Raw genomic sequence first — 26,844 nt, forward strand, 5'->3', positions numbered from 1 at the left:
TACTTCAGAAGTTTTATTGATCTTTTTGTATAAAATATACATTTTTATGCAAGGAACTAATGTTGATATTAAAGCAAGAATGTGCAGTAGCAATGGGATGATGTAATTACAAATATTTTCGTGACATAAAATGTACAAAATTGCTGAACATCATTGGTGAAAAATTCAATATTGCATATTTGACCTCAAATCATACAGTGAAACACATTACCTTTCATTAAAATGTTCACTGAACAAAATAAGTAAAAAGTAACTTTTATGTCTGGAGTTCTATACAGAAAAGGTTACAAAACAGCTATTGTTTTCCAACTGTTTCGAATCATGTCAGCCATTGACTCAGTTATATGGTGAATAGAAGATTGAGCTTTACTTTTAACATACATTATTCTCTTATATTTCAAAAAGGACACTTTTGTTCTAATTTTCCAAATAATAATAGATCTAGTTACAAAGAAAAAAAATGTTCAAATTATGTTTGAAACATCTCATGATACAAATTATGATAAAAATGTTAATAACAAAAAATGGCTCTATTCAGAAACATAAATCTCAATTGTATTCATCCACCAAAATAAAATATATGTTGTGGAATTCATGTTGAAGCCTACAAAGGTGAAACCTGTCAAACAGTTTTGTCAGTTTTGACAGTGTACTCAGTTCAAAGCCTCATAAAAAGCGTTGACTGTGTACAAAGGACCAACAATTCACCAAGTCATCCAATTACTAAAAAAACACTATGAATTAAAGCTTGTCTATTTAGTTTGCTGATTTTAAGGATGTTAAAAAACACAGTTGCCACAAACATATGGGCCTCCCTCTGTGAATACTGAGAAAATGCATTAACATAAAAAGTAATCCCAGATTAGCCTGAGCAGTCTGCACAGGCTAATCAGGGACAAAACTATCCATTTTATGGTATTATTCAGTCAAGTTAAGGTGGATAGTGTCTTCCCTGATTAGCCTGTGCGGACTGCACAGGCAGATCTGGGTTGACACTTTACACACTTTCATTGAGCCTTATTTTCCCACAGTGATACCCATAGAAGCAATACAGCACAGTCCTTAGAGGTTGCCATCAACTATACATACATATAAGGTTAAAAGCCACTATAGTTCTAAGTCATCAAAGGTTGACAGCAACTATACTCCACTTGAGGCTTCCTGATTTTGCTCATTTTCTCCAGATGCTGTTTGGAGTTCTTACTGAAACTGCTCTTAGTCACAGTAAGGGGGAAATCCTTTCCACAGAGGTACAGTTTATTAGTCCATCCCTCCATCTGCACCACCCCCTCATCCCCGTCACAACGGCTTTTATAAATGGCAAAAATAAACCCCGTCATAAATGCGTCATAACCCGCCCTGTGGACTCCGTTCCCATGCGTTCCCTTGCTCTTCTCTTCTGTCAATTTCTTCATTATTTCTTCAGCAGATACCTTTCTTCTTAATGCAGCATCAGGATTGTCACCTTTGTCATCAATCACATCATCCATAACTTCATCTGAATTCTCAACACCATTTCCACAGTTTTCAATAGAGTAATTATTTAGAGATGTGTTTTCACTGTCCATTGACGTATTACACTCATCGCCGGTATTAACTTGAGTTCTCTTTTCTCTGTTTTCTTTTCGACGCTTTCGTTTGCGACTCTTGCGGGTTTCCCCAAAGACATCCATGTCAATGATAAGATCGATATTGTGAGACTTGGGACAAAATTGGTCCTTCTCACACCATCCATGTCCCTGAAAAACATGTTTTGTGAACGTTTGATACAAGAAACCATTATTTCATTAGATGCAGATTGAATCTGTTTATTTACTAGCTTTATTCTTTTAAATGAGTTAATAACAAATTCTTAAGTTTATTTACTAGCTTTATTTTGTTTAATGAGCTAATAACAAAAATCCTAAATTCATTTTCTAGCTTTATTTTTTCATGAGTTTATAAAAAAATTCTTAAGTTTATTTACTTGCTTTATTTTGTTAAATGAGTTTTAAAAAATTCTAAAAGGAGTAAATGAAAAACTAAATAATAACCTTACTATAATTGAACGGGTCTTGTGGATAATTGTTTACAGGTTATTAACTAAATTGATAATTGCACATGAACACAATTAAAAGCAGCCACTGTTAATTTAAAATAGTACCGGTATTAGCATTTTTAGCAAAGGTGTCCCAAATAAGACCAAAACATTGAATTAACAATAGAAATTTACATGTATGCACAAAAATGACTTGGGACTGCATTCAAAACTTCAAAATACTGATAATTCTATGTTTACATCTGTTTACTTCAGCTACAAAATCACTCCATCGAGAAAACAAAATGGTATAAATGTGCAATATGCTCATTTAGTATAAATGTTAATATATTTCATCTCTTTTATCAATTTTTATGGAAGCCTTTTCCCCAAAAATAAATATCAGTAGAAACAGTTTTGTTAACCCATTGCATGCTGGGAAATTTGCCGTCTGCTAAAATGTTGTCTGCTTAATTTCTAAAATTAGCATTTTCTTCGATTTTTTTCCAAGAATATTATCAAAATAGCAAACAGTTTGGATCCTGATGAGACACCACGTTCTGTGGCGTCTCATCTGGATCCAAACTGTTTGCAAAGGCCTTCCAAATTCGGTTCCCGCACTGAAATGGTTAACCTAACCTAACCTAACACATCTTCTTCATTTTTGAGTTACACACTAATTGAAATTTGAAATATTTTTGTTTTTGCATACTTTAAACTAATTTACTTAAAACATAAATGGAAATGCTAAATGGTACATTGTTTAGATTGGCAGATTTATTCTTGATTGTTGTAAAACATACGTTTATGTCATTGTCGAACAAAAACTCTTGCAGCCTACACCATGTTCAAAAGTGTACTTTTTTCCTTAAACAAGATATTAAAATAAAATCTCCATTTATTACACTCTTTATCTTTATTTCAATCTAAAGTTCAGGAGTCGTATCAATTGCCACCTAGTTACTGTTACAGTTCATGCATACGCTGTTACAAAATAGAAAGATCATACCAATCATGTAATAAAAAAAGTAATAAACATATAGCACAGTATTTTATACCATTTTCTTGATTTTTGATCATCATGCTTGAGCAACTCCTAAATAGCATAATACATTTTCCAGATGAACGCTATGTAATATAATTATGTTTACGAACATTTACCACATTAACCCTTTACCACTTTGATATGTATTTAGACGCATTTGTAGTCCCTTAGAAAGTTACATTTAATTAAAAACCTTTCTTACTAGATTCAAGTTTTAAATGCTCAATTTCCAACCCTAAGAAACTAATGAGCAGCAAACAATATAAAACCTGAACAGACTGCAAGTTACTCGCAGGCTGTTCTGGATTCATGCTGTTTGCTCAGAGCCATTTGCACTTTGCTTCCGAGTGTGAAAGGATTAAATGAACATTTACCCCATTGATGGCAGGAAGGGATTTTTTTATTGATTTGGGGAAAGGGCCTGGCCTTCATTTGGGGAAAATATTATCGCAAAAAATGAGAAAAAGACACATATCCCAAAGTAAGCATGAAATTTGGGGGATAATTTGTATCATTTTAAAGAAATTCTCTCTGCGGAAGGGGCCTCTCTTTTAAAAGAAGGTGCCTTTATAAGGTCCTTGCTAAAGAAGGAAAACAATCCCTAGCAGGTTTAAATAACAGAATTAATATAAACAAAGGGAACTAACTCTTGAACAAAAGATATACATTTTGTTCTGGTCAAACTGGGTTAAATTTAAGTGTCTAAAGTGTCGTCCCAGATAAGCCCCTGAAGTCTGCAATTTCTGCTGTCATGGAATTTTTGTTTAAAGATAGTTTCATCTAAAAGCCTAAGCGGAAAGTGATGTCCCTGATTACCCTCAGCGCCTGCACAAGCTAATCTGGGACAATATTTTAAACACATGCATTCAACCCAGATTTCCCATAGCGAGGCTTATATATTCCCCTATACCCTTCCTCATGCATATGCCCCTATACCTTCCTCATGCATATTCCCCTATACCCTTCCTCATGCATATTCCCCTATACCCTTAATCATGCATATTCCCCTATACCCTTCATCATGTGTATTCCTCTATACCCTTCATCATGCATATTCCCCTATACCCTTCATTATGCATATTCGCTTACCCTTCATCATGCATATTCCCTTATACCCTTAATTATGCGTATTCCCCTATACCCTTAATCATGCATATTCCCCTATACTCTTAATCATGCATATTCCCCTTTACCCTTAATCATGCACATTCCCCTATACGCTTCATCATGCATATTCCCATATCCTTTAGGCACCTGGGCGATTTTTGCAGCGAAACGCTGTAGCGTATTGAAACATATACAATTTTTCCCTCCTAAGAACCGGGGCTTTTTTTTTAAAGGTAACACCTACAATGTTGTTAAACGTACACGTTTTTCGCAATTTTCAATTCTGTAACGGATTTTCTCGTTTTTTAAATACTTTTTACAGTTTACAACGAAAATCGGGCCTAAAATATGATTTTACCCGTCAAAGTTGTTTATCGTCAAACAATTATCTGCTTAAATAGGGTATAATTTGTTATAGAAAGGGATGCCCCATAGCGGTTTCTACCATATTTTTACGCTTTTATACAACTGAAAAATGACGTGCATGAGAATACTAAGAAGAACTGTAACGTATTTTTACGAACTTTGTCAATAGCAAATAAACCTCTGTAACGTATAAAAACATATTTTTTAAAAAATCAATACAAATCAATAAACAATATTGCACATGATCTGTTGTATGATTTGATCTTTTTTGCCAAAACGTTGTCATATAAACATTTGAAATGCAGAACTTTCTTAAGTTTATACCAAACACATGACAGAAAATCATTGTTTTCAAAATACCACTCATTTGCTTTTGTAAGATGAATTTTGAAAATTTAAATATTTATTGATTTTAACTCTCAATTATTAACCATAAATGGTCGAAACTTTATTTGACAAGTTTATAGTAAACAGACTGTATATTGAACATTCGAACGCCGCAGTCTTTATTTAATTTTTGTCTTTGATTAAGTTTCAGTTCATTTACAAACATTAATATACTGTTACTCCAATATAACGCGCTCCGTTATAACGCTGAATCCAATATAACGCGGGGGATGCTTGGATCCCATTTTTTCTCCAACCTTCCATTTGATTTCTGATTCAAATCCGTATTATGCAACTTCGTGTATTTTCAGACAATTTAATGATGGCGGCAATCACATGTTGATTGCTTTATTCAACCGTCTGTTGAACCGATTATAATCGCCTCGAGGTTAAATAACACCTACAGCTAATTGGTGTTAATCTGTTGTATAATGTCAATAAAGGTGTGAAAAACTCGCGTGTCAGTGCTTATTACATATATTCTTCATCAAATCGGTTCAGTTCGATAATTTCCATAAGTTAAGTGCAAGCGGGATAGTTTTACAATTAAAGTAATTCAAAACGATTGAAACAATCTTACTTTGATATGTTTGCAGTTTGACTATTAAATGAGCGGCTGTGAAATATACTGCCCACTGTATAAAACAACTTTTTCTGTCATTTCATTATCATTGTAGTATTATGTCATTTAATCTTTCAGTTCGTGTATAAGAAATTAAATAATGCAGATGATTTATTCACATGCGAACGCAGTGTACCGGTAATTGTTAACAGAGTTTCACTTTCATTTTCGCACAGTGTCAGAAAGTCCCCGGGTAACACGTTTTTTGCATGCGTATGACGCAATAAAACAATTTTTTGTACATGAATCGTATTGCATTCAATCTAAATATAAAGTCACTTGTCCAATGAAAGCTCTGCACCATAATGCACTGTACTCTTAACACTTCTGAAAATGGCATATATGCGTACGGTTGTGTTTACGAATTTCTTAAACATATATCGTCATTAATGTTCAAGATTATTATTTTTTAAGTGATGTGGCAATTTTATTGGATTATCGGATAAATGTGCACATAAGAAAAGCGGTATGTATACTGTTATCGATACGATTCGGTTTATATGCATGTATTTGCGTCAACACAGCATGGCAATATACATGACCTATATTATAGGCTATTCTATACCTGTTTTTTTATAGCGCCCTGCAGTAAATGAGCTCAAAACTTATAACGCGAATCCGTTATAACACTGTTTCGCGGCTTGGACCCCATTGACCGCGCTATATTGGAGTTATAGTGTAATTGTATTTTTTAAGAAAAAAAGTTTCAGGGTTCCTACGCTTAAATGGGGTCAGGTTTTGAAACAACGAAATTTGTATGCGTTCTATAACGTTGTAGTCGTTCACTGCAAAAATCGCCCCGGTTTTGAGGAGAGAAAAAAACGTGTATGTTCTAATACGTTACAGGTGTGCAAAGGATATACCCTTTATCATGCATATTCCCCCTATACCCTTCATCATGCATATTCCCCTATAGCCTTCATCATGTGTATTCCCCTATACCCTTCATCATGCATATTCCCCTATGCCCTTCATCATGCATATTCCCATACACCCTTCATCATGCACCCCTTATTACAGCTTGAATTTTGAACAGAGCCATAAAGAAGAAATGTGTAGATACAAAACAACAGAAAAACATGACCACATGCAACAACTCTAGAGATATAAAAGGATAAGGGCAAATACATTAGGGCAGATTTCTGTTTAGCGCCCACCATTTATATTGATCATTGGTCCCAATAGGTTTTTGTACATGTATTACATAAAGATGTGGTATTCACAATGTGTAATTCAGTCTTGGATGTTAAGAGGTAGACCTTGGACAGAGTCCACCAAATTTTTGCCTGGTCCACTTAACTTGGCAAGTAAACTTTACCAATCTTCCACCAGTTTTTTAGAGCACTATAATGATCAAAGATTCTCATGAGCCATAACATGTTATGTCAACTATTGCCACATTATCTGAATCGATGATTTTATGCATTCTTTATAAAGTACCTGTAAAAGGTACTTTCCAAATTGAGGAAAAAGTACGAAATTCCTAATGGCCATGTAAAAAAAATTCAAAAGAAAGGAAAAGCTCAACAATTTTGTTCAAAACGTGAATTATCTGCAAGTGAACAAATAATGACCACTTATACTGACTATTTTAAGCCAAAATGCATGTAAATGAATATTTGAATTGGTTTGTGCAAGAATACAAAGCCATTTAAAGGGGTCTTTCCATGTTTTGGTAAATTGACAAAATTAATAAAAAGTTGCCTCAGATTCGCAAATTTCATTATATGCATCTTTTGACGATTTAAAAACCTGAAAATTATAAAGCGTTGCAACGCGAAGCGATTGAATAATTTAGAGAGTTCTGTTGTTGTCGTTATATTTTGTGAAACAACAAGGATTGCCTATATAAAATGTAAAATACATCCCACATTGAATGAGCATGGATGGCCGAGTGGTCTAAGCCGTAAACTTTTACTCCAGGACTCCAGGGGTCAATGGTTAGAGCCCTGTTGAGGGTTACTTTTTTGTTCTTTTATTAAATTTTATTCTTGTTTTTTAACTGGATTTATTTATATCCAATGTTTACATGTATCAATATAAAGCATTTAATGACAAACTTCAATACATGACAAAATCTGTGAAAAGGCCCCTTTAAAAGACCCATAAATCGCAATCTGAAGATTTCACAATGCAAATTTTCCCCAATTTCAGGATTTCCCGCACTTATTTTTCCCAGTAATTGAACTTTTTCCAATTGGACAAAAAAATCACTGTGAATATATAGATTACAACACTGCAATTGCCTACTATCAATAAACCATTCAACAAAGACAACAGCAAGCATGCTGCATAAGACAATCAATTAAGTCTTGAAATTTGGAGCTCAAGATGCTTGACTCATGGGATCTGAATTCCAGTGAAAGCCCCAAAGTTTATAAAGACTCTGACTTGTGTCCAATATCATTGACAAAAAAATAGAAACATTTTTTTCAAATTGGTCAAATTGTTATTTAGCCAGTGGAAATCCGAAATGTATCCTTAAAAGCATCTATAGATAATATTTCACAATATTAAATAGATATACAGACATTGATTACCTGCATGCCCCCCCCCTTTTGACTTTTGGAGTATAACTAGATTATTTTTATGTTTAACTCTTCAATGATTGAAATATCTCACGTAAAAAATAAACAATAAACTTCATACATACTGCAAACGTTGTACAAAGGCAGTCTTTATAAGCCTCTGGGTTGTCTGCAATGTTGTACGTAGACCGGATGGAGCAGTCTCGGTAAGTAACATGCGGGAATGTGGCCGGATAGTGCGGGTAATGAAGGACACATTTCAGGTCCGCCCCCGTGTTGTCTTTCTGGCTTTAATGTAAAAGTGATGAGCAGAGATCTAAAACAAGCAACACTCTAGGAAAACAGGGGGCATGCGCATAAAGTGTAGTCCTAGATTAGCCTGTGCAGTCCGCAGTCAGAGACGACAGTTTCCGCCTAGACAGGATTTTTGTTTAAAAAACACTTCATACAAAAAGTTCAAGAAAAGAGGAAAGTGTTGTCCTTGATAAGCCTTGCCGATTGCGCAGGCTAATCTAGGCTGACCCTTTTCTGCACATACAATTGGCCCCTTTTTCCCAGAGCATGGCTCGAATGTTTTATCGATTTATATGTACGTAATCAACAGATGTCTGATTGACAGCCTCAAGAGTTTTATTCAATACACCATCTACAAGCTTTTTTTCTTTGTATAAAACCAAACAAGAGCTGTGAAACACAAGGCCCCTTACTGCGCTGAAGTCCCACAGCAGCTATTTTAGAGAAAATAAGGTCCATAATTTAGCCAAAAATCAATGGACCAAAATGTAGCTCACACTTCATCTGTAAGTCATGTTGGTAGACTCAAATACCAAAATGTAGCTCAGAATCTGAAATCTTTGTGTAAAAAACTCTGAAAAAAGTTATAATACAGATACAGATATATAAGGTTATAATACAGATAATTAAGTGCAAGGCCCATAACTTCCTCAAAAATCAATGGATCGGAACACATTACCCACTTCATATGAAGGTAATGTAGGTTGACTCACATACCAAAAATCAGCTCAACATCTTAAAGCGTTGAGTTAAATACCTTAGAACAATTAAAAACAATTATTATAGAGAAAATTTCTAAATCCAAGACATATAACTTCGCCCAAAATCAATGGACCGGAAAAATTGTCACACTTAATCTGTAGGGCATGTACCGGTATGTAACCTTGCATATAAAAAAATCAGCTCAATATCTGACAGCATTACATTAAAAACTTCCGAAAAACAGTTATTATAGAGAAAATATTTAAATCCACTTTTGTCTTTAATCTCCATGCCTTTTATTTCTATTTTTAGAAATTCCTACATTGGATATTATCCCCTTAAAAAAAAAAGATTTCCTTTTTCAAAAAAGACCTTGTACCTGCCAAATGATAAATAAAAATTATCTCCCATAAAAGCTTATTATTACCCTTTACAAAAATTTAGATCAGTCAAACTGTATCTTCGTCAAAAATCAAAGGATCAGAAAGAATTTCACACTTCATCTGTAGGTCATGTAAGTAGCATCTCATACCAAAAATGAGCCCGATATCTGAAAGCGTTGCGTGAAAAATAATGCGAGACGGACAGACAGACAGACAGAGCAACTGCTATATGCCACTCTACTGGGGGCATAAAAAAGGTCGAAATATACATTACAAGAGACACCTTCATAGTTTTGCACAATTCTGCCAACCTAAAATACAGGACACAGTGCTCCCAAATAAATAATCAACTCGCATCTTCTAAAGGGTGCATGCATGGCTTCATATGTAAAGAACTATTTGTTACCCAGTATGTGTTTTGTCTGTACGGAAAAAGTGATAATTTAACTTGAACACAATCTTGAACTTTATCACAAACAAGAGCTGTGTTCGTGAAACACAATGCCCCCTACTGCGCCGCTTTGAAGCCATATATTTGACCTTTGACCTTGAAGGATGACCTTGACCTTTCACCACTTAAAATGTGCAGCTCCATTAGGTACCCATGCATGCCAAATATGGAGTTGCTATCTTCAATATTGAAAAATTTGACCTTGAAGGATGACCTTGACCTTTCACCACTCAAAATGTGCAGCTCCATGAGATACGCATGCATGCCAAATATTGAGTTGCTATCTTCAATATTGCAAAATTTGACCTTGACCTTGACCTTGCACCACTCAAAATGTGCAGCTCCATGAGATACACATGCATGCCAAATATCAACTAGCTATCTTCAATATTGCAAAATTTTGACCTTTGACCTTGACTTGAACCTTTCACCACTCAAACTGGCAGCTCCATGAGATACGCATGCATGCCATATATCGAGTTGCTATCTTCAATATTGCAAAATTTGACCTTTGACCTTGAAGGATTACCTTGACCTTTCACCAATCAAAATGTGCAGCTCCATGAGATATGCATGAATGCCAAATATCGAGTTGCTATCTTCAATATTGCAAAATGTGACCTTGACCTTGAAGGATGACCTTGACCTTGAAGGATGTCCTTGACCTTCACCTTTCACCACTCAAAATGTGCAGCTCCATGAGATGCATGTGCATGCCAAAATCAAGTTGCTATCTTCAATATTGAAAAAGTTATGGCCAATGTTAAAGATTTCAGACGGACGGACAGACGCCATATATTTGACATTTGACCTTGAAGGGTGACCTTGAACTTCACCTTTCACCACTAAAAATGTTCAGCTCCATGAGATACACATGCATGCCAAATATAAAGTTGCTATCTTTAATATTGAAAAAGTTATTGCCAATGTTAAAGTTTTCGTACGGACAGACAGACGCCATATATTTGACATTTGACCTTGAAGGATGACCTTGACCTTCACCTTTTACCACTCAAAATGTGCAGCTCCATGAGATGCTCGTGCATGCCAAATATCAAGTTGCTATGTTCAATATTGAAAAAGTTATGGTCATTAAAGTTTTCGGACGGACGGACGGACAGAAGGACAGACTGACTGACTGACAGACAGTTCAACTGCTATATGCCACCCTACCGGGGGCATAAAAAGACTACAAATAACCCCACACCAGTTTACATGGGGATAGTAGCCATACTGAATGTTAAGCTCGAGAACAATGATTCAGGAAAGTGTGGATAACTATGCATGAAAAATGTGTCTTGCCAATCGTCTCTTCATTGTTGTGATATCTTTCCATTCAAGCTAGAAAAGTGTAGAAGTAGTTGCCTTCACAAACTTAGAACAATTTACATATTATGCTTCTGCCATTAAAATAGCACAGTTCAAGGGCAAATAACTACTGAATGTGTTGATCAATTGTTTAAAAAAGAAAGTCTTGCATATCTATACATCATGTAATGAAATAAATCAAGATTTAGTTGAATCGCTTGAAAAATGTATAAGTAATTCGCTCCACACATTCGTAACGTTTTATATGTAAAATTTTAAAATCAAGGGTGCATAACTCAAGAACATTAAGATAACTCAACATAAAACAGGTGTTTTGCAAGTCTAGACTTTGTGGTGATAACATATGTTAAGTTTCAATTCAATAGCTTGAGAAATGTAGAAGTTTTCTCCACAAATGCATATGGTTGATTACATTGAAATTACAGAGTTCATGGGCACATAAATCAGTAAAGTGTGAATCAATTGACATAAAAAAGGGGCTTGCATATCAACACTTCATTGTGATGACATATGACAAGTTTTAATTCAATTAATTGAGAAATTTCTAATTACTTTGTTCAGAATCTTCTCATATTCTATGCAGAAAGACTGACAAGCAACCAAACAGCAGTCTGACAATACGACTCTTATATTGCCCTGTCAAACTTTGCTTGGAGGGTGGTAAATTTAATACTTGTTTAATGTTTTAGTGTTGAAAGAGACATTAAATAAGACTAAGAGATTTGATTATTTTAATATAATGTGGCCATAAAAATAAGAGGGTGGAATTAATGCCATTGAACATTGAAGGCATTTATTTGTGAATAAACAGTAAATTAAAACTGAAATACCATTTCCTGAAAACATATTCTAGATATGAGGCAGGCATTATGTGCTCATAATCCGTGATGTACTTTGTGTCGACAAGTCCGCCCGGAAACATGTCCGCTAAGTCAGCGAGGAAAGTGCCCGACGATGTTGGTAGACTGGTATACAAGTTCTCGTAGAGAAACATGAGGTCAACCAATCCATTGTGTAAAATCACTGGAACTTTCATGGACACAAGTTCTCGAAACAGATGTCGCGGGGATTTGATACTGAAGTCTGTATCCTGTGTGCAAAAGCAAAAATTCATAACAGGGAAATTCTTCACATTATGTATTAGCCTCACTTTGGAAAAATGGGGCTTAATGCATTGCCTTAAAGTGTCAAGATTAGCCTGTGCAAGGCTTATCAGGGACGACACAATAAGCCCAGTTTTCCCACGGTGTGGCTGGTATCTATTTTCGTGATATGTTTATCCCTTTCCCCCATCAGAAGCAAAATGAAAATGACTATGTGCAAACAGCATAAAACCAGAACAGCCTACAAGTAACTCGCAGTCTGTTCAGGTTTTATGCTGTTTGCTGCTCGGCAGTATCTCAGGGTTTAAACTTAAACCTTTAAAACTTGGATCTAGTAAGAAAGGTCTTTAAAAAAAAAAAAACTTTCAAAGGGACTACAATGTGTCAAAGTACGTATATAAGTGGTAAAGGGTTATACATTCTCATTGGTTCAGTGGTGGATATCCAGCTTTTTTTTACTCCATTTTAATTGCATTCAGCCTAAAGTGCAAGGCTATTATGTATATTTTGTTTTATATTGGTTCTGAATCAATACACTAAGAGCATTGAGCCATTGCTACAAGAGAAGTAACATTATCTCGTACCCTATACACTTAGAGCATTGAGCCATTGCTACAAGAGAAGTAACATTATCTCGTACCCTATACACTTAGAGCATTGAGCCATTGCTACAAGAGAAGTAACATTATCTCGTACCCTATACACTAAGAGCATTGAGCCATTGCTACAAGAGAAGTAACATTATCTCGTACTCTATACACTAAGAGCATTGAGCCATTGCTACAAGAGAAGTAACATTATCTCGTACCCTATACACTTAGAGCATTGAGCCATTGCTACAAGAGAAGCAACATTATCTCGTACCCTATACACTAAGAGCATTGAGCCATTGCTACATGTACAAGAGAAGTAACATTATCTCGTACCCTATACACTAAGAGCATTGAGCCATTGATACAAGAGAAGTAACATTATCTCATACCCTATACACTAAGAGCATTGAGCCATTGCTACAAGAGAAGTAACATTATCTCGTACCCTGTCAACTCAAAAATTGATGACAAAGCATTTACAGTCACATTAAGTAACAAATAATGTGCTCCGTTGTGACCTTTGACATTATGGCATAAATTGATGATTAAGGACTGAAATCAATTTTGAAGTCCTTAAATGCTTGCGGAATATAGAGACAAGACATGGACAAGTGTGACATTATAATGGAGTATTTTGACCTTCCAACTTAAGCTTGATGATGACCTTAAATATTGACATGTGGTTCTTACAAACAAAATACACAACATAGTGTCTCAATTTTGCTAACATTTGTGCTTAGTTATTAAAAATAACTTGAATGAATTAGGAAGTCTGACAGCAGATAAGTTTTGGGAGAAAACAACAGAACGATGGACAAAGGTAGTGGGAAGGTAGTAAATTAAGCCGTGCTCTGGGTAAATCGGCTTAATGCATGTGCGTAAAGTGATGTCCAAGACTAGCCTGTACTGTCTGCACAGGCTAATCAGGGTAAACACTTTCCATATAGACATTGTACCATAGTTGGTATTTATCAATTAATAACTGTAGACAACCATTATTTCATAAATATTATTCTTGAATTTTGGAGATTATTTATAGATGTTTAATTATAAAGAATAGAATGTAATAGATATTAAATTATAGAGAAAATATTGGTTTAAATAAAATTATAGAATCTTAATTTAAATATTTACCAAATCATTAAGAGAACGTCATTAAGTTTACATGAAAATGTACCACGGTTATCACGGTGAAAATCAAAACGTAACTGCCTATAGGTATATACTTAAAGATGTCAAACAAGATAAACTAGAGCTTAATCACAGACGTGACGAATACCCCCACATGTCGCATTGACACAGAATATTTTGCATGTTGACTTCACAAAAACAGCGGACACCATGCTCAATTTTTAAAATGCACTAAGTGACCCGGTGACCTAGTTTTTGACCCGGAATGGCCCATGTTCGAACATGACCTACACATCATCTAGATACAACTTCTGACCAAGTGTGGTGAAGATCCAATGTAAACTACTTGAATTAGAGAATGAACACCATGCGCAATGTTTAAAACGCACTAAGTGACCCCGTGACCTAGTTTTTGACCTGCCATGACCAATGTTAGAACTTGGCCTAGACATCAGCTAGATACAACTTCTGACCAAGTTTGGTGAAGATCTGATGAAAACTACTTGAATTAGAGAGCGGACAACATGCTCAATGTTTAAAACGCACTAAGTGACCCCGTGACCTAGTTTTCAACCCGACATGACCCATATTCGAACTTGACCTAGACATCATCTAGATACAACATCTGACCAAGTTTGGTGAAGATCGTATGTTAACTACTTGAATAAGAGAGCGGACACTGAATACAGACAGACAGACCGACCGACCGATCGACAGACAAGCTCACTCCTATATACCCCCCTAAACTTTGTTTGTGGGGGTATAATTATGAAACACAGTCCAAATATAATTATCTTGAAAACCCATCAAAAAAATATTCGTTGACATGGTCAATAAGATAATTTTTGTCCAGCACCTGCCAACCACTTCATTGAATCAGAACATAAGAGAGTCGGTCAACCCACATATTTGTAATCATTTTTCTAAAAAGATAGTCTAAGTTTGACAATCGGGAGAGCAGTCACGTTTCCTTGTTGTGGCAGCCATATTGGCCGCGGGCTGTAAAATTGTATTTCACGAGCATTAGCAAGCGTTGTATTAGAAAATATTCAACAGAAATAAATCGCGATGAAAACATAGATGAACTTTGTTTTTTACTGTGTTTTCTCCACGAACAATGTGTAATTACGTCACAACATAAATTTTCTTAAGAAGAGACTTCCCTTGAACACAAAATTCTGTATAAGCAGAAAATAATTTCCCTGATAAACTGTGCAGACTGAACAAGCTTATCTGTTGATCAAGCACTGCTCGTCTGTAATGACTTCCACTTGTATTGGGTCCTGTTTACCCAAGGATCTGCTGTTTAATGTACATTTCATCTAGATACGCTATTTAGGGACATGCATTAAGCCCAGTTTTCCCAGAACAAGGCTCAATTAATAATGACTTCAGTCATGTTATTTATCATACTTATCTACCTTGTCGGGTCCCCTGTAATATGGCAGCCCCTTCTCGTACTGCTTGTTGAAATCAAAGCCATGCTGAACAAGAAATTTCAGGGATTGAGGTTCAACCGTGTAGTCTTCCTCACACAACAACAGGATGTTGAATGTCTGCACTATGTAACCGCATGGTTGTGAGTGACCTTCAGGGGAGGTAATCAGTTGGTAACAGGACAGGCCAAGGGAGATAATTGAGCGTGATTTGGCAACCTCGCAAATGTTCTTGTAACGATCATCTATAGATCTGTAATTTAAAACAGTGATTTACTAACTCATTTTATTGTAAGAGTTAATTTCATTTAATACCTAACAGTAACTTTAAAACTTGTATTGAGTAAATTATATAAATGGATTGTAGCTGTTAAAAGGGCTTAAACATGTTATGCCTAAATCGGCAGAAGCAAAATATTACAATAAAAACAAACGGCACGATTAAGACTGATTTATCTTGGGCACAAAAATATTTTTAGCAAAATTCAGACACCCACCAATTTGTATCCAGAAAATTGTCTTATTTTTATAAAAATTTAATGCCAACTAATATAAATGATCTTGCAGTATTTTAATACAGTTAAAAAAACACAACAGTAATGAACAAGTTCTATCCAAAATGATAAAAAACTTTTTTTATTCAATGAGCTGAAGTCAAATTAAATTGTACTTAAGATGCTTTCCAATCATCTGCATTTCTGAATATACTCAAATCTCCATACTTACTTGGCATTCAGTTTCTTTCTATGCCCTAATATACTCAAATCTCCATACTTACTTGGCATTCAGTTTCTTTCTATGCCCTAATATACTCAAATCTCCATACTTACTTGGCATTCAGTTTCTTTCTATGCCCTAATATACTCAAATCTCCATACTTACTTGGCATTCAGTTTCTTTCTATGCCCTAATATACTCAAATCTCCATACTTACTTGGCATTCAGTTTCTTTCTATGCCCTAATATACTCAAATCTCCATACTTACTTGGCATTCAGTTTCTTTCTGTGCCCTAATCCACTCAGTTCCTGCAAATACGTAAATAAAGACTATAATTAAAGAAATCTAATACATACATGAGTAATGTGACCACATAACTTACATTATACTGTCTTCAACTTGTCAGGTAACTTTGTAAGGTGCAATATACCTAATAATTGAGTATAATTAAAACTTTCACTAATAAATTCAACTTGTGGTGCTTCCAATGTTCTGTGTATGTGACAAAGTCCAGGAATATAGAACAGAGTAACAACAAACAAACAATTGTAACAGCAAATTTTTTTTTTTCTACTTGACACCATAGAACATAAGAAGGAACAGCTGCTTATAAAAGTTTCTGCAATTTAAACTTACAACTTTATAACTTTAGAGATCAGTATACATAACCTATGCTTTTGAAGCATTGTACATTGTACAAAAACAATCTTAGTACATACATACATTATTTGTTTTCAGTGGATACTGCGATGTGAATATTAAACATTTTAATCACATAAATAACTTGCTCCAAAATTTAGCAGCTGTGAGATTTATTTCTGTCAAAATATTTGAGCATCTTGGTCAATATAATTTGAGCAAAATAAGCCAAAATGACTACAGACTTGTTCTTGGAAAACTAAAATGGGCCTTTTCACGTTTTCATAAATTGACAAAATTAAAAAAAGTTGTTTCAGATTCACAAATTTTCGTTTTAGTTATGAAATTTGTGAGGAAATAGTAATACAGAACATTTATCATGCTCTAAAATAGCCATCATATGCATCTTTTGACGATTTGAAAACCTGAAAATTATAAAGCGTTGCAACGCGAAACTATTGAATAATTTGGAAAGTTCTTTTATTGTCGCTATATTTTGTGAAACTACGAGGATTGCTTATATAAGTTAAAAAAATAACCCACTCTTGGCATGAGCACAGATGGTCGAGTGGTCTAGGCGGGAGACTTTTTACTCCAGGACTCCTGGAGTCAGTGGTTCGAGCCCAATTGAGGGTTACCTTTTTTTTTTTTTTTTTAATTGTATTCTTGTTTTTTTTTTAACTGGAGATCTTTAGGTCAAATGCTTATATTTATCAATATAAAGCATTTAATGACAAGCTTCAATACATGCCAAAATATGTGAAAAAGCCCCTTTAATGGGTTAATGCATATGCATAAAATGTAATCCCCGATTTGCCTGTGCAGTCCACAAAGGTTAAAAAGGGAAACACTTCTGCTTTTATTGTATTTTTCGTTAAAAGGAAGTCTCTTCCGAGTAAAAAAAGCACAGGCTAATCAGGGAAGACACTTTAAGCACATGCATTAAGCCCAGTTTCTCAAGACAAGCCTCTAGATAACTTTGTATTTTAACTCACACAGTCCAGTGCGATGAAGGCAGAGTTGGACATTGCAAGGACCATGGACGCCCAGACCTCGTTGATGTTCCCACAGTGGACGTCCACCACTGGCACACGGCTGAAACTCCCCATCTCTCAAGGATGGACCTTAAAAATATTAACCCTGTTTTTGGAAAACTGGTTTTAATGCAAGAGCACAAACAGGATTTTTCATTTAGATAGACAGACAGATTTATACAGACTTATACAAATGTACATTGTCTTCATGCTTAAATACACACACAGACGCGTCGGAGCTGGGGCGGCAGCTGCCGCCCCAATATTTTTGGCAAGGAAAAGGAAATTTCGGCAAAGACATTTTTTTTCCATTTCAATACCCGTATATTTGAAAATATCTTTACCACGAAGCAAGGTAATCATGCTTTCGCGGTTACGATAAGTGTATTGTTGATTGTCATCACCTGCCCGCGGTAGTGTTCTTGTCAATTATGTTGTTAATTGATCGGTCTCTTTTATAACGATAATTCCTTTATTCTTGAGTAATTAAACCTGGGAATCTTTAATTGTTGGTATGATCGAAGCATTTGCTTCTTTTTATTAATATAAAGGAAAGTATGACATGAAACAGATGTTCTATTCTAATTCTAAAAAACTTATTTAATGTTTTTTACCACTTTTTTGTGTCATTTCAATATGTCTACTCCAACCAACGAATTTCAAATTTCCAAAACAGAATTGCGGAAAAAAATTCCGAAGAACGTTATTTTAACCCACATGATCCCTATCGTTGTGTCGCCTGCTACAAAGTGCAAACTGCAACATATAGAGATCACTTACTATCGATTGTCTGTCTTCACAACTTTTGTCATTCAGAATATGTCTTCAATAGACGTGTATAAGGTCAGGTATCAGGCATAAAAACACACCAGAATGCGCCATTTGATGCTAAAATTTGAAAAAAAAACAGGGGAGGCTACGGACCCCCACCAACGGGAGGCGGATACCCCCTCCCATACCCAACCCCTCCACCGCCCCAATGTCAATTTGCTTCCAACGCCCCTGACACATTATTCTCTGTCACGTAACTAGGCATAACAACATAACATTAATCAACAAATAATTGTCATTTAAGAATACAAATACAAAAAAAATACAATCAATGGTAAGAACACATAGGTTTTATCAAAAGACATCTTTAAAACGAAAAATTCTATACAGGCGGAAATGATTGTCCTGATTAGCCTTTGACACATTTCACACATGCAGTAAGCCAAGTTTTCCATTTTATACAGGCGGAAATGATTGTCCTGATAAGCCTTTGACACATTTCATACATGCAGTAAGCCAAGTTTTCCATTCTATACACGCGGAAATGATTGTCCTGATAAGCCTTTGACACATTTCACACATGCAGTAAGCCAAGTTTTCCACAAACAAGGCTCAGTATTATTTATTGATCATGCTATTGAATAGCAGCCACTGTTTAATAAACAAATTCCATACACGCAGACAGTGTCGTCCTTGATTATCCTTGCAGACTGCACAGGTTTATTTGGGATGACACGTTACGCACATGCAGTCTTAGTCAAGTTTTCCAAAAACAAGGCTTATACAGTTATATATTCAATGGCCGTGTTTCTGCTGGCAGATCCGTTTTTGCTTCAGTACTGACTTTCCAAGAAACTGTAGTACAGTAAATTACTAATGGGAAGAATGGAAAGATTACAATTAATATATCAACATGAAGAAAAGCATCAGTTATTAACAATTTCTATTTGATACTTTTAAGTTTTCTAACACTTTTTAACTGTGTGCAAACATAAAACAAATGCAACAGTTCTCAATTTCCACTTAAGATTTATTGTTCTCAAAATTGGAATTCATAGAATATTTCTCTATATCTGAAGTGTTATAAAAGGAGAATGTTAAAGGCTCGTAAAAGGTGACGATCCATAATAATAACCTATTTTTAAATATAATTTGCATATTTTATTTATAAAGGTTATCAAAAACCAATATATATATACTAATGGACATTACCATAAAAAATGAGACATACAACTTGTTTTGGGCTCAAAATACAGAGTCCTCCATGCAAGTCAATTGTGTTTACAAACAATCAGTTTACTTACATCGCTGTTTACTCGGGATAGAGCAAGCGCTCCGGTGACGCAGGTCACTAAAAATATATTGTTGATTTTCGGTGACGCAGGTCACTAAAAATATATCGTTGATTTTCAACGTTTTCCAGTATCACTCACAAAGTAGGTCTATTCTAAATGGTTAAATCATTTGTATTGATCTAATCAGTTACTTTCTGCTGGTAAAAAGTTGTTTAAAATAGAATTTGAATTGAATTTTCTTTCGGCTATTTTTAGCATACGTCTCCGCATTGAGGCTACGCACCACGTTTGTTGCAAAGTTGTAAACATTTCTTCCAATTATGAAACGGGTATGTTTTCTATAATTCGTAACACCGTTGCACCAAAGCTGTTATTATCATTTTGTATGCAAGAGTAACTAAATTCCGGTAAAAATTAGACCAGTCTATTTGCATAATAATTGGATTTGTCACCTTTTATGAGCCTTTAACAGATTTTTGCATATGTTTTGTACATGATTTGTATATGAAATATAAACTATATGAATTGTATGCCTTAAATTCATAAATGTAAACATCAAGACTCACTAGATAAGCTCCATTTTAAAACAATTTAAGAATTTAAGAAAAAAAGTTCTTCCAACCTGGACTCGAGCTTCTTACATGTACCTTTGGATAACAAAACTGTTGCCTTAGCCACCTGACCGTCTATGCTGTTTTAACCCACTAAATTGTCATAAAATATACATGTAATGAACACAAAAAACACTCCACATAATTCAACATGTAGCATTTGTAATGCTTTAAAACAGAATACATTTCTTATGATAGTTCCTCATATAAAAAAATATTTCTCAGGGCTCTCGCTAGGATTTTAAAACAGGAGTCCTGGCATGGACTCCTTCCTTGGAAAAAGAAGGAGTCCAAATGGAAAAAGTAGGAGTCCAAAAGGAAAAAGTAGGAGTCCAGTTGTATTTTGCACACATCTTCAAATTTTCAGCAAAATATACATAATTTTCTTATTGGTTTTACTATTAAAAACCTACATTACACTAGTCCTTACTTGAATGTCTAGTTTTAAGCAGTGGTCATGATACAATTAACATAACATATTTTTTATCAAATGTCATTAACCCCATGCATATACACATTAAAAACATAACAGGGCACATAGATTGGACACTTTATTAATTAATAGTAATATTTAGAACAGCACGCACTGTCTGTTTTATTCAGGGGTCGGCCTAGGTTAAGTCAGGAGAAATAAGGATAAGTCATGTTTTTTTGTTGTATCTTGTATATCTTGTATTTAGTTGCATTATTTTTTACCCTTTTAAATTGCTGAATACAAGATGTGCATTATGAATCCTGCTGATTCAATTCTCTTTATTTTTTTTATATAATCAACAATCAAGTATAAAGAAAACAACACAATTAACAACCCTTTTACAGTTTTCAAGTGTGCATGAAAGTACTTGATATATATTATATTTACATACACCACCCATCTACCCCACAATTAGAAAAAAAAATAAAAATTGGGGGGTGGGGGTGGGGATATTTTGGTATTAATTCATTTAATATTTGATATTAATGTTGTCTTCTAAATAAAACATTATAATTACCCTATGCTCAAATTCATGTAGAAACAACAATAAAACCATTTAAATACACAAGTCTTTTACAATCACAACAGTGTTTTAAATGACGTCAATTAAACCCATCCCTAAAAACTGCAAGCTGTGAAATGCTGTTGGTAGACTGTAGACATCAAAGGTCTTTGATGTTGGGGCCGATTTCTAGCAGTTAAAACTGTAAACTTGTAACACCTCAGCAGGTGGCAATTGTGGCCAAAAGGCATTGATCAATACTACAATACACACAGAATGCAGTACTGTGGATGCAATGTGTGAAAACTATCGGAGATCTGACTTCATTTGTATTTATTTTTATCCGGTGTGAGGAAATAAATTGTGTTTGCTGGAATTTAAATGTAATGCTGCTTTACAGGTATTGTTTGTTTATGGATTTACTTGAAAATAGGGCAAAATGAATTTCACTTTTCTCTTTAATAAACGCGTGGTCGCTTACTATGGTGCAGACCGGATTTCGCTTGTTGTTTAAATGCTTATGCTGACAATGAAACCAAATTGAAAACCAGTCCGGATTTGAATGGCGGACAATCTCGGTACATTTCAGCTGCTTGATATGATGCAATTTTCAATATTTTTATTGCAAAAAAATGTGCGTACCAGGGACTCTCGATTGGTTTGGAACATGCGTCCTTTTTCAAATTTATGCGTACAAATACGCATAATTAAGCGTTTCCGAGAGCCCTGTTTCTTCTGTACAGCATACGTGTTATTTCACTCCCTGATGTACGGTGCTATTCAATTGTTGTGCCCCCGGTAGGGTGGCATATAGCAGTTGAACTGTCCGTCAGTCCGTCTGTCTGTCAGTCTGTGCGTCCGTCCGAAAACTTTAACATTGCCCGCAACTTTTGCAATATTGAAGATAGCATCTTGATATTTGACATGCATGTGCATCTCATGGAGCTGCACATTTTTAGTGGTGAAAGGTAAAGTTCAAGGTTATCCTTCAAGGTCAAAGGTCAAATATATGGCTTTAAAGCCGCGCAGTAGGGGCATTGTGTTTCTGACAAATACATCTCTTGTTTGGATCTGTGACAAAAATATTTAAATTTGTCATTTTAACAATATGTGAACCAGTCCAATTACACAACTGTTATTAACATATTTGTTATATTTTTGGTAACTGTGGCAAATGCTTTAAAGATAGACCATATCTTAATTTACAAAAAGGTAGAAGAAAAAATGTGTTTGTTAGGTAATTATACGCAATTGAACAGCTAATTTTGTATCAATACTAATCTTTTTTTTTTATTTGTACAGTTTATGTCATTTTTATACAAAGATATCATGACTTCAAAAAATGGTCAAGCAGTGCTGGAATGTTAATGTTTTTTTCAATTTTCAGAAGTTGTATTTTTTATGGTTATCCATGACTATTACGACGATTATTCTCATGTTCATTAGAATTTAGGTTATTTTTATTCCAGGGTGATGCTATGATTGCAAATTTCGTTACACACAATTGTTAGTTTGTTTATGGATTAATAGTACTAGTAGCTTTATCATATGTTTTATGTCGCTTATTTTTTAATAAAATAAATTCGTTTCATACATACGATATCTATTCATTAAGAGGGTCGATAGTATGGATAGACTAGTCTTATTTATAAGACGCGCATGGATAGACAATTTAAGTAGCATTGTATCAGTATTTTTGAATGTTTTTTATATCACTATGAACAATAATAAATGAAAGATACTGAAATAAATGACCTAAATAAAAGCTGTAGGCAAATTTTCTTTTACTTACCTCTCTTATCGTGTGGATAAAGTTTGCGATGTTTCCAATACGTTCGATAGTTTCATTTGTAATGCTTATTTAATGACAAATTTAGTTCAAGGGGAAGGAACTAGCAAGAGCAATCAGTTGTTAAAGGGACATAACTAATGTTAAATATTGGTTGGACTCTGGATCAGCAGACCATTTATTGCATTAATAAATCCTACGGGATTCCGGAGATAGTCGATGTATCACGATTAATATTATTGGTTTGTTCTTTAAAATGCATCAGCCGTTGAAACCCTATTCTCATAGGCGGGTTGGGGGAAGTGGGGGCGTTGGCGGCTAAAATCGCCAAAGTCAACTCATTTAATGTTTAACACTTAACTAGATCTAAATCGCCTATTTAAACTCATTTTTAGCTCTACTGGCCTAAGGTCAGTCATGATTCTAGTCAGATTATTTTATTATATTTTAATGCTTTAAAATCACTATGCTGTTTCAAAATCTGTATCTACAGACATCTATGCTTGAGTAGGTTCAATTTTAGCAGTTTGCTCGGTTGATTGTTTTGTTTTTCTAATTATCTAAATAATAAATTGACTGACTGGTTTGATAAATAATCGATTTCGTTATCCAATGTTGTGTTGCCATGTATTGCTCATTTTGTCATGTTAAACAGTTTTAACTTTTTTAAATAATATGTCTTACGTTAGGTAGTTGTATACTATATGTGCTATTGTGTTATCATGTAGATATTGAGTTTATAAGTCGGTTTTAAAAGCTCTTCAGAGCTTGTGTTTATATGTTTATATACCCGACTTTATAAATAAATATTACTTGACTTGACTTGAGGCCAGAAGAGCTTATGTTTGGCCAGTAGAGCTTATGGGATGGCGTGGTTTTCTTGTTTACGCGATAAAGTCCACAGTTTTCATCCGATTCTTTTCAAACTTGTTCAGTGTCTTTATATTAATGAGGACTCGAACCCTAATGAAAATGGGTTACATCAGAGTAAAAAGTCCAGAATTATCTCCCCTTGAATTTGAGAAAATAGTGAAATAAGGCTTGTTTACGCAATAAAGTCCACAGTTTTCATCCAATTATTTCCCAACTTGCAGTGTCTTTATCTGAATGATGAGTCAAACCCTATTGAAAATGAGCAATATCGGAGTTATAAGTCCAGAATTATCTCCCCTTGAATTTGAGAAAAAAAAAAAAAAAATTCAGTTTTTTAATGTGATAATCCACAGTCCCTTGACATATTGCTTCTATATTTTGCAAACTTCTTTACCAACATGACCCCAATCTATAAACAAGAGCAGACAACTGTATCAAGCATTTTGTAAGAATTATGGCCCTTTTTCCATTTACAATATGCATATTACTTTAGTTACATTGCCGTAACTTCTTTATTTATGATCAGATTTTATTAATACTTTGACAAAACAACACTTACCTGAATACCACAATGGATTCCACCCAAACAATACCCCACGCCCCAACCCAGAATCCCTGCCCCCCCCTAAATTTTTTTTTTGCTTTTTTTATTTTTGAAAGATCGTCTAATAAATTATTGAATATGAACAATTTCCCCATGATGGCTTACGTTATACTGTCAAGCACTCAAATAGTTGAGCGCGTTGTCCTCTGCCAGCTCTTGTTTAAAAAGAGCAATATCAAAGCAATAAGTCCAGAATGACTTCCCCTTGAATATGAGAAAATTTTGAAATCCCGCTTGTTCACGCAATTAATTCCACAGTTTTCATCCAATTATTTCCAAATTTGCACAGTATCTTTATATCAATGAGGACTTGAACCCTATTGAATATGAGCGGTATCGGAGAAATAAGTACACAATAATCGCCCCTTGAATTTGAGAAAATTCTCCTTGTTTGCGCGATTAAGTACACAGTTTCCATCTTATTCTTTCCAAACTTGCACATTGTTGATAGCAGTAGAGCGATTCAAGCCCCCATGTTCTTCTTTTTCGTACACAACATTTCCCACTTATAACAGACAATCGCTTAATGTAAGTGTGTTCTTCTTTATAGCATTTCTTTCAGCTATATCCATCGGCATTACATATAAACTATGCACTTTTTTGGCATTATATGAAGGTACTTTGATGAAAGTACATAAGGCGTGACATACTCAAGAAGTGGTTGTCAACCCCCCCCCCCCCCCCCCCCCCCCCCCCCCCCCCCCCCCCCCCCCGGGTAACCAGAAATCCTGGATCCTCTGATTCTTATAATCTACTTTAAGTAATAGCAATACGCTTCACAATGACTCATATGCATTTAAAGGGACATTTTCACACATTTTGGCATGTATTGAAGTTTGTCATTTAAAGCTTTATATTGATACATGTAAACATTGGATCTAAAAAAATATAGAAAACAAAAACTATAAAATTAAAGAAAGAAAAAAAGCAACTCTCATCTGGGCTCAAACCACTGACCCCTGGAGTAAAATCGCTTAGAACACTTGGACATCCATGCTGATACTATGATTGTTGTATTTTATACTATTTATATAAGCAATCCTCATAGTGTCACAAAATACAACGACAACAACAGAACTCTCCAAATTATTCAATCATTTGGCATTCCAACGTTTATAATTTTCATGTTTTTAATTCGTCAAAAGATGCATATAATTGATATTTTAGAGCATGGTAAATGGTCAGTATTGGTTTCCTCACAAATATCGTAACTACAACGAAAATTTGTGATTCTGAAACAATTTTTGTTTTATTTTGTCAATTTACCAAGAAGTGAAAAGGTCCTGTTAATTAATAAATCTGATATAAGATAAAAACAACCGTATGCTGCAAATATTTTTTCTACCCACTGGCACAACTTATAAGTTCCTAAAATTTGAAAGTTGCCTACCGTTTCATAGTCCATATATAATGACACCAGGGTACATAATATAGAAAGCTCAAATTAATCAGACCAAATAATGAGGTAACATACTTTAACCATTTACCACTTAGATACGTATTTTGACGCATGTGTACTCCCTTAGAAAGTTTTATTTAATTAAGGCCTTTCTTACTAGACTTAGTAGATTCAAGTTTTAAAAGCTTCATATCTCACCCTTAGATACTGATGAGCAGCAAACAGCATATAGCAATTTTTACTTCTCTTCCAAGTGGGAAAGGGTTAAAATGACTGGGCAGTTTTAAATATACTCATGCAATTTGAAAATGGGTCTTCTGCTCTATGCGACTAGCATGTGCAATCCCCCAAGTCTGGCCACGGGCTGTGCTGTCCACTTTAGTCAGGCAAGGTGTAGATGTCTCATGTGGACAGTGAAGCCAGACTGCGGGGATATGCAGGCTGGGCTATTGCTACTCAGGCCGCATATGGCAAAATATCCATTTTAGCATGACATGCGTCTTTTTAGATCAGTCTGTCAAAGGTCAGGATTATCATTCTATGAGCATAAATATTGTGTAAGATTATCTGCCAATATTTAGCGATGAACTCACAATTGGTCCAAGAACAATTTAGTAGACTGAGAAAACAATACAAACA

At 34.8% G+C, this 26,844-nt stretch overlaps 1 protein-coding gene across 1 annotated transcript; it reads right to left on the reverse strand.

Moving 5' to 3' along the window:
- On the reverse strand, positions 1–23,452 carry LOC127862420 (target of EGR1 protein 1-like). The gene is made up of 7 exons (XM_052401532.1): positions 23,333–23,452; positions 17,848–17,976; positions 16,481–16,521; positions 15,480–15,747; positions 12,062–12,321; positions 8,198–8,360; positions 1–1,739 (listed from the first exon to the last, which is right to left on the reverse strand). The coding sequence occupies exons 2-7, from the start codon at positions 17,959–17,961 to the stop codon at positions 1,116–1,118; spliced, it is 1,470 nt and encodes a 489-aa protein (XP_052257492.1). The 5' UTR covers positions 17,962–17,976; positions 23,333–23,452; the 3' UTR covers positions 1–1,115.
- Positions 23,453–26,844: the final 3,392 nt, after the last annotated feature.

The sequence above is a fragment of the Dreissena polymorpha genome, chromosome 16 (assembly GCF_020536995.1).
Source record: "Dreissena polymorpha isolate Duluth1 chromosome 16, UMN_Dpol_1.0, whole genome shotgun sequence".
Lineage (NCBI taxonomy): Eukaryota > Metazoa > Mollusca > Bivalvia > Myida > Dreissenidae > Dreissena > Dreissena polymorpha.

Coding starts and splice junctions, on each gene's coding strand:
- LOC127862420 (XM_052401532.1), bottom strand. CDS start 17,961: ATGGGGAGTTTCAGCCGTGTGCCAGTGGTGGACGTCCACTGTGGGAAC. Junction 12,322..15,479: donor ATTACAGGGGACCCGACAAG/GTAGATAAGTAT, acceptor TTTTGCACACAG/GATACAGACTTCAGTATCAA. Junction 1,740..8,197: donor GCCTTTGTACAACGTTTGCA/GTATGTATGAAG, acceptor CATGTTTTTCAG/GGACATGGATGGTGTGAGAA.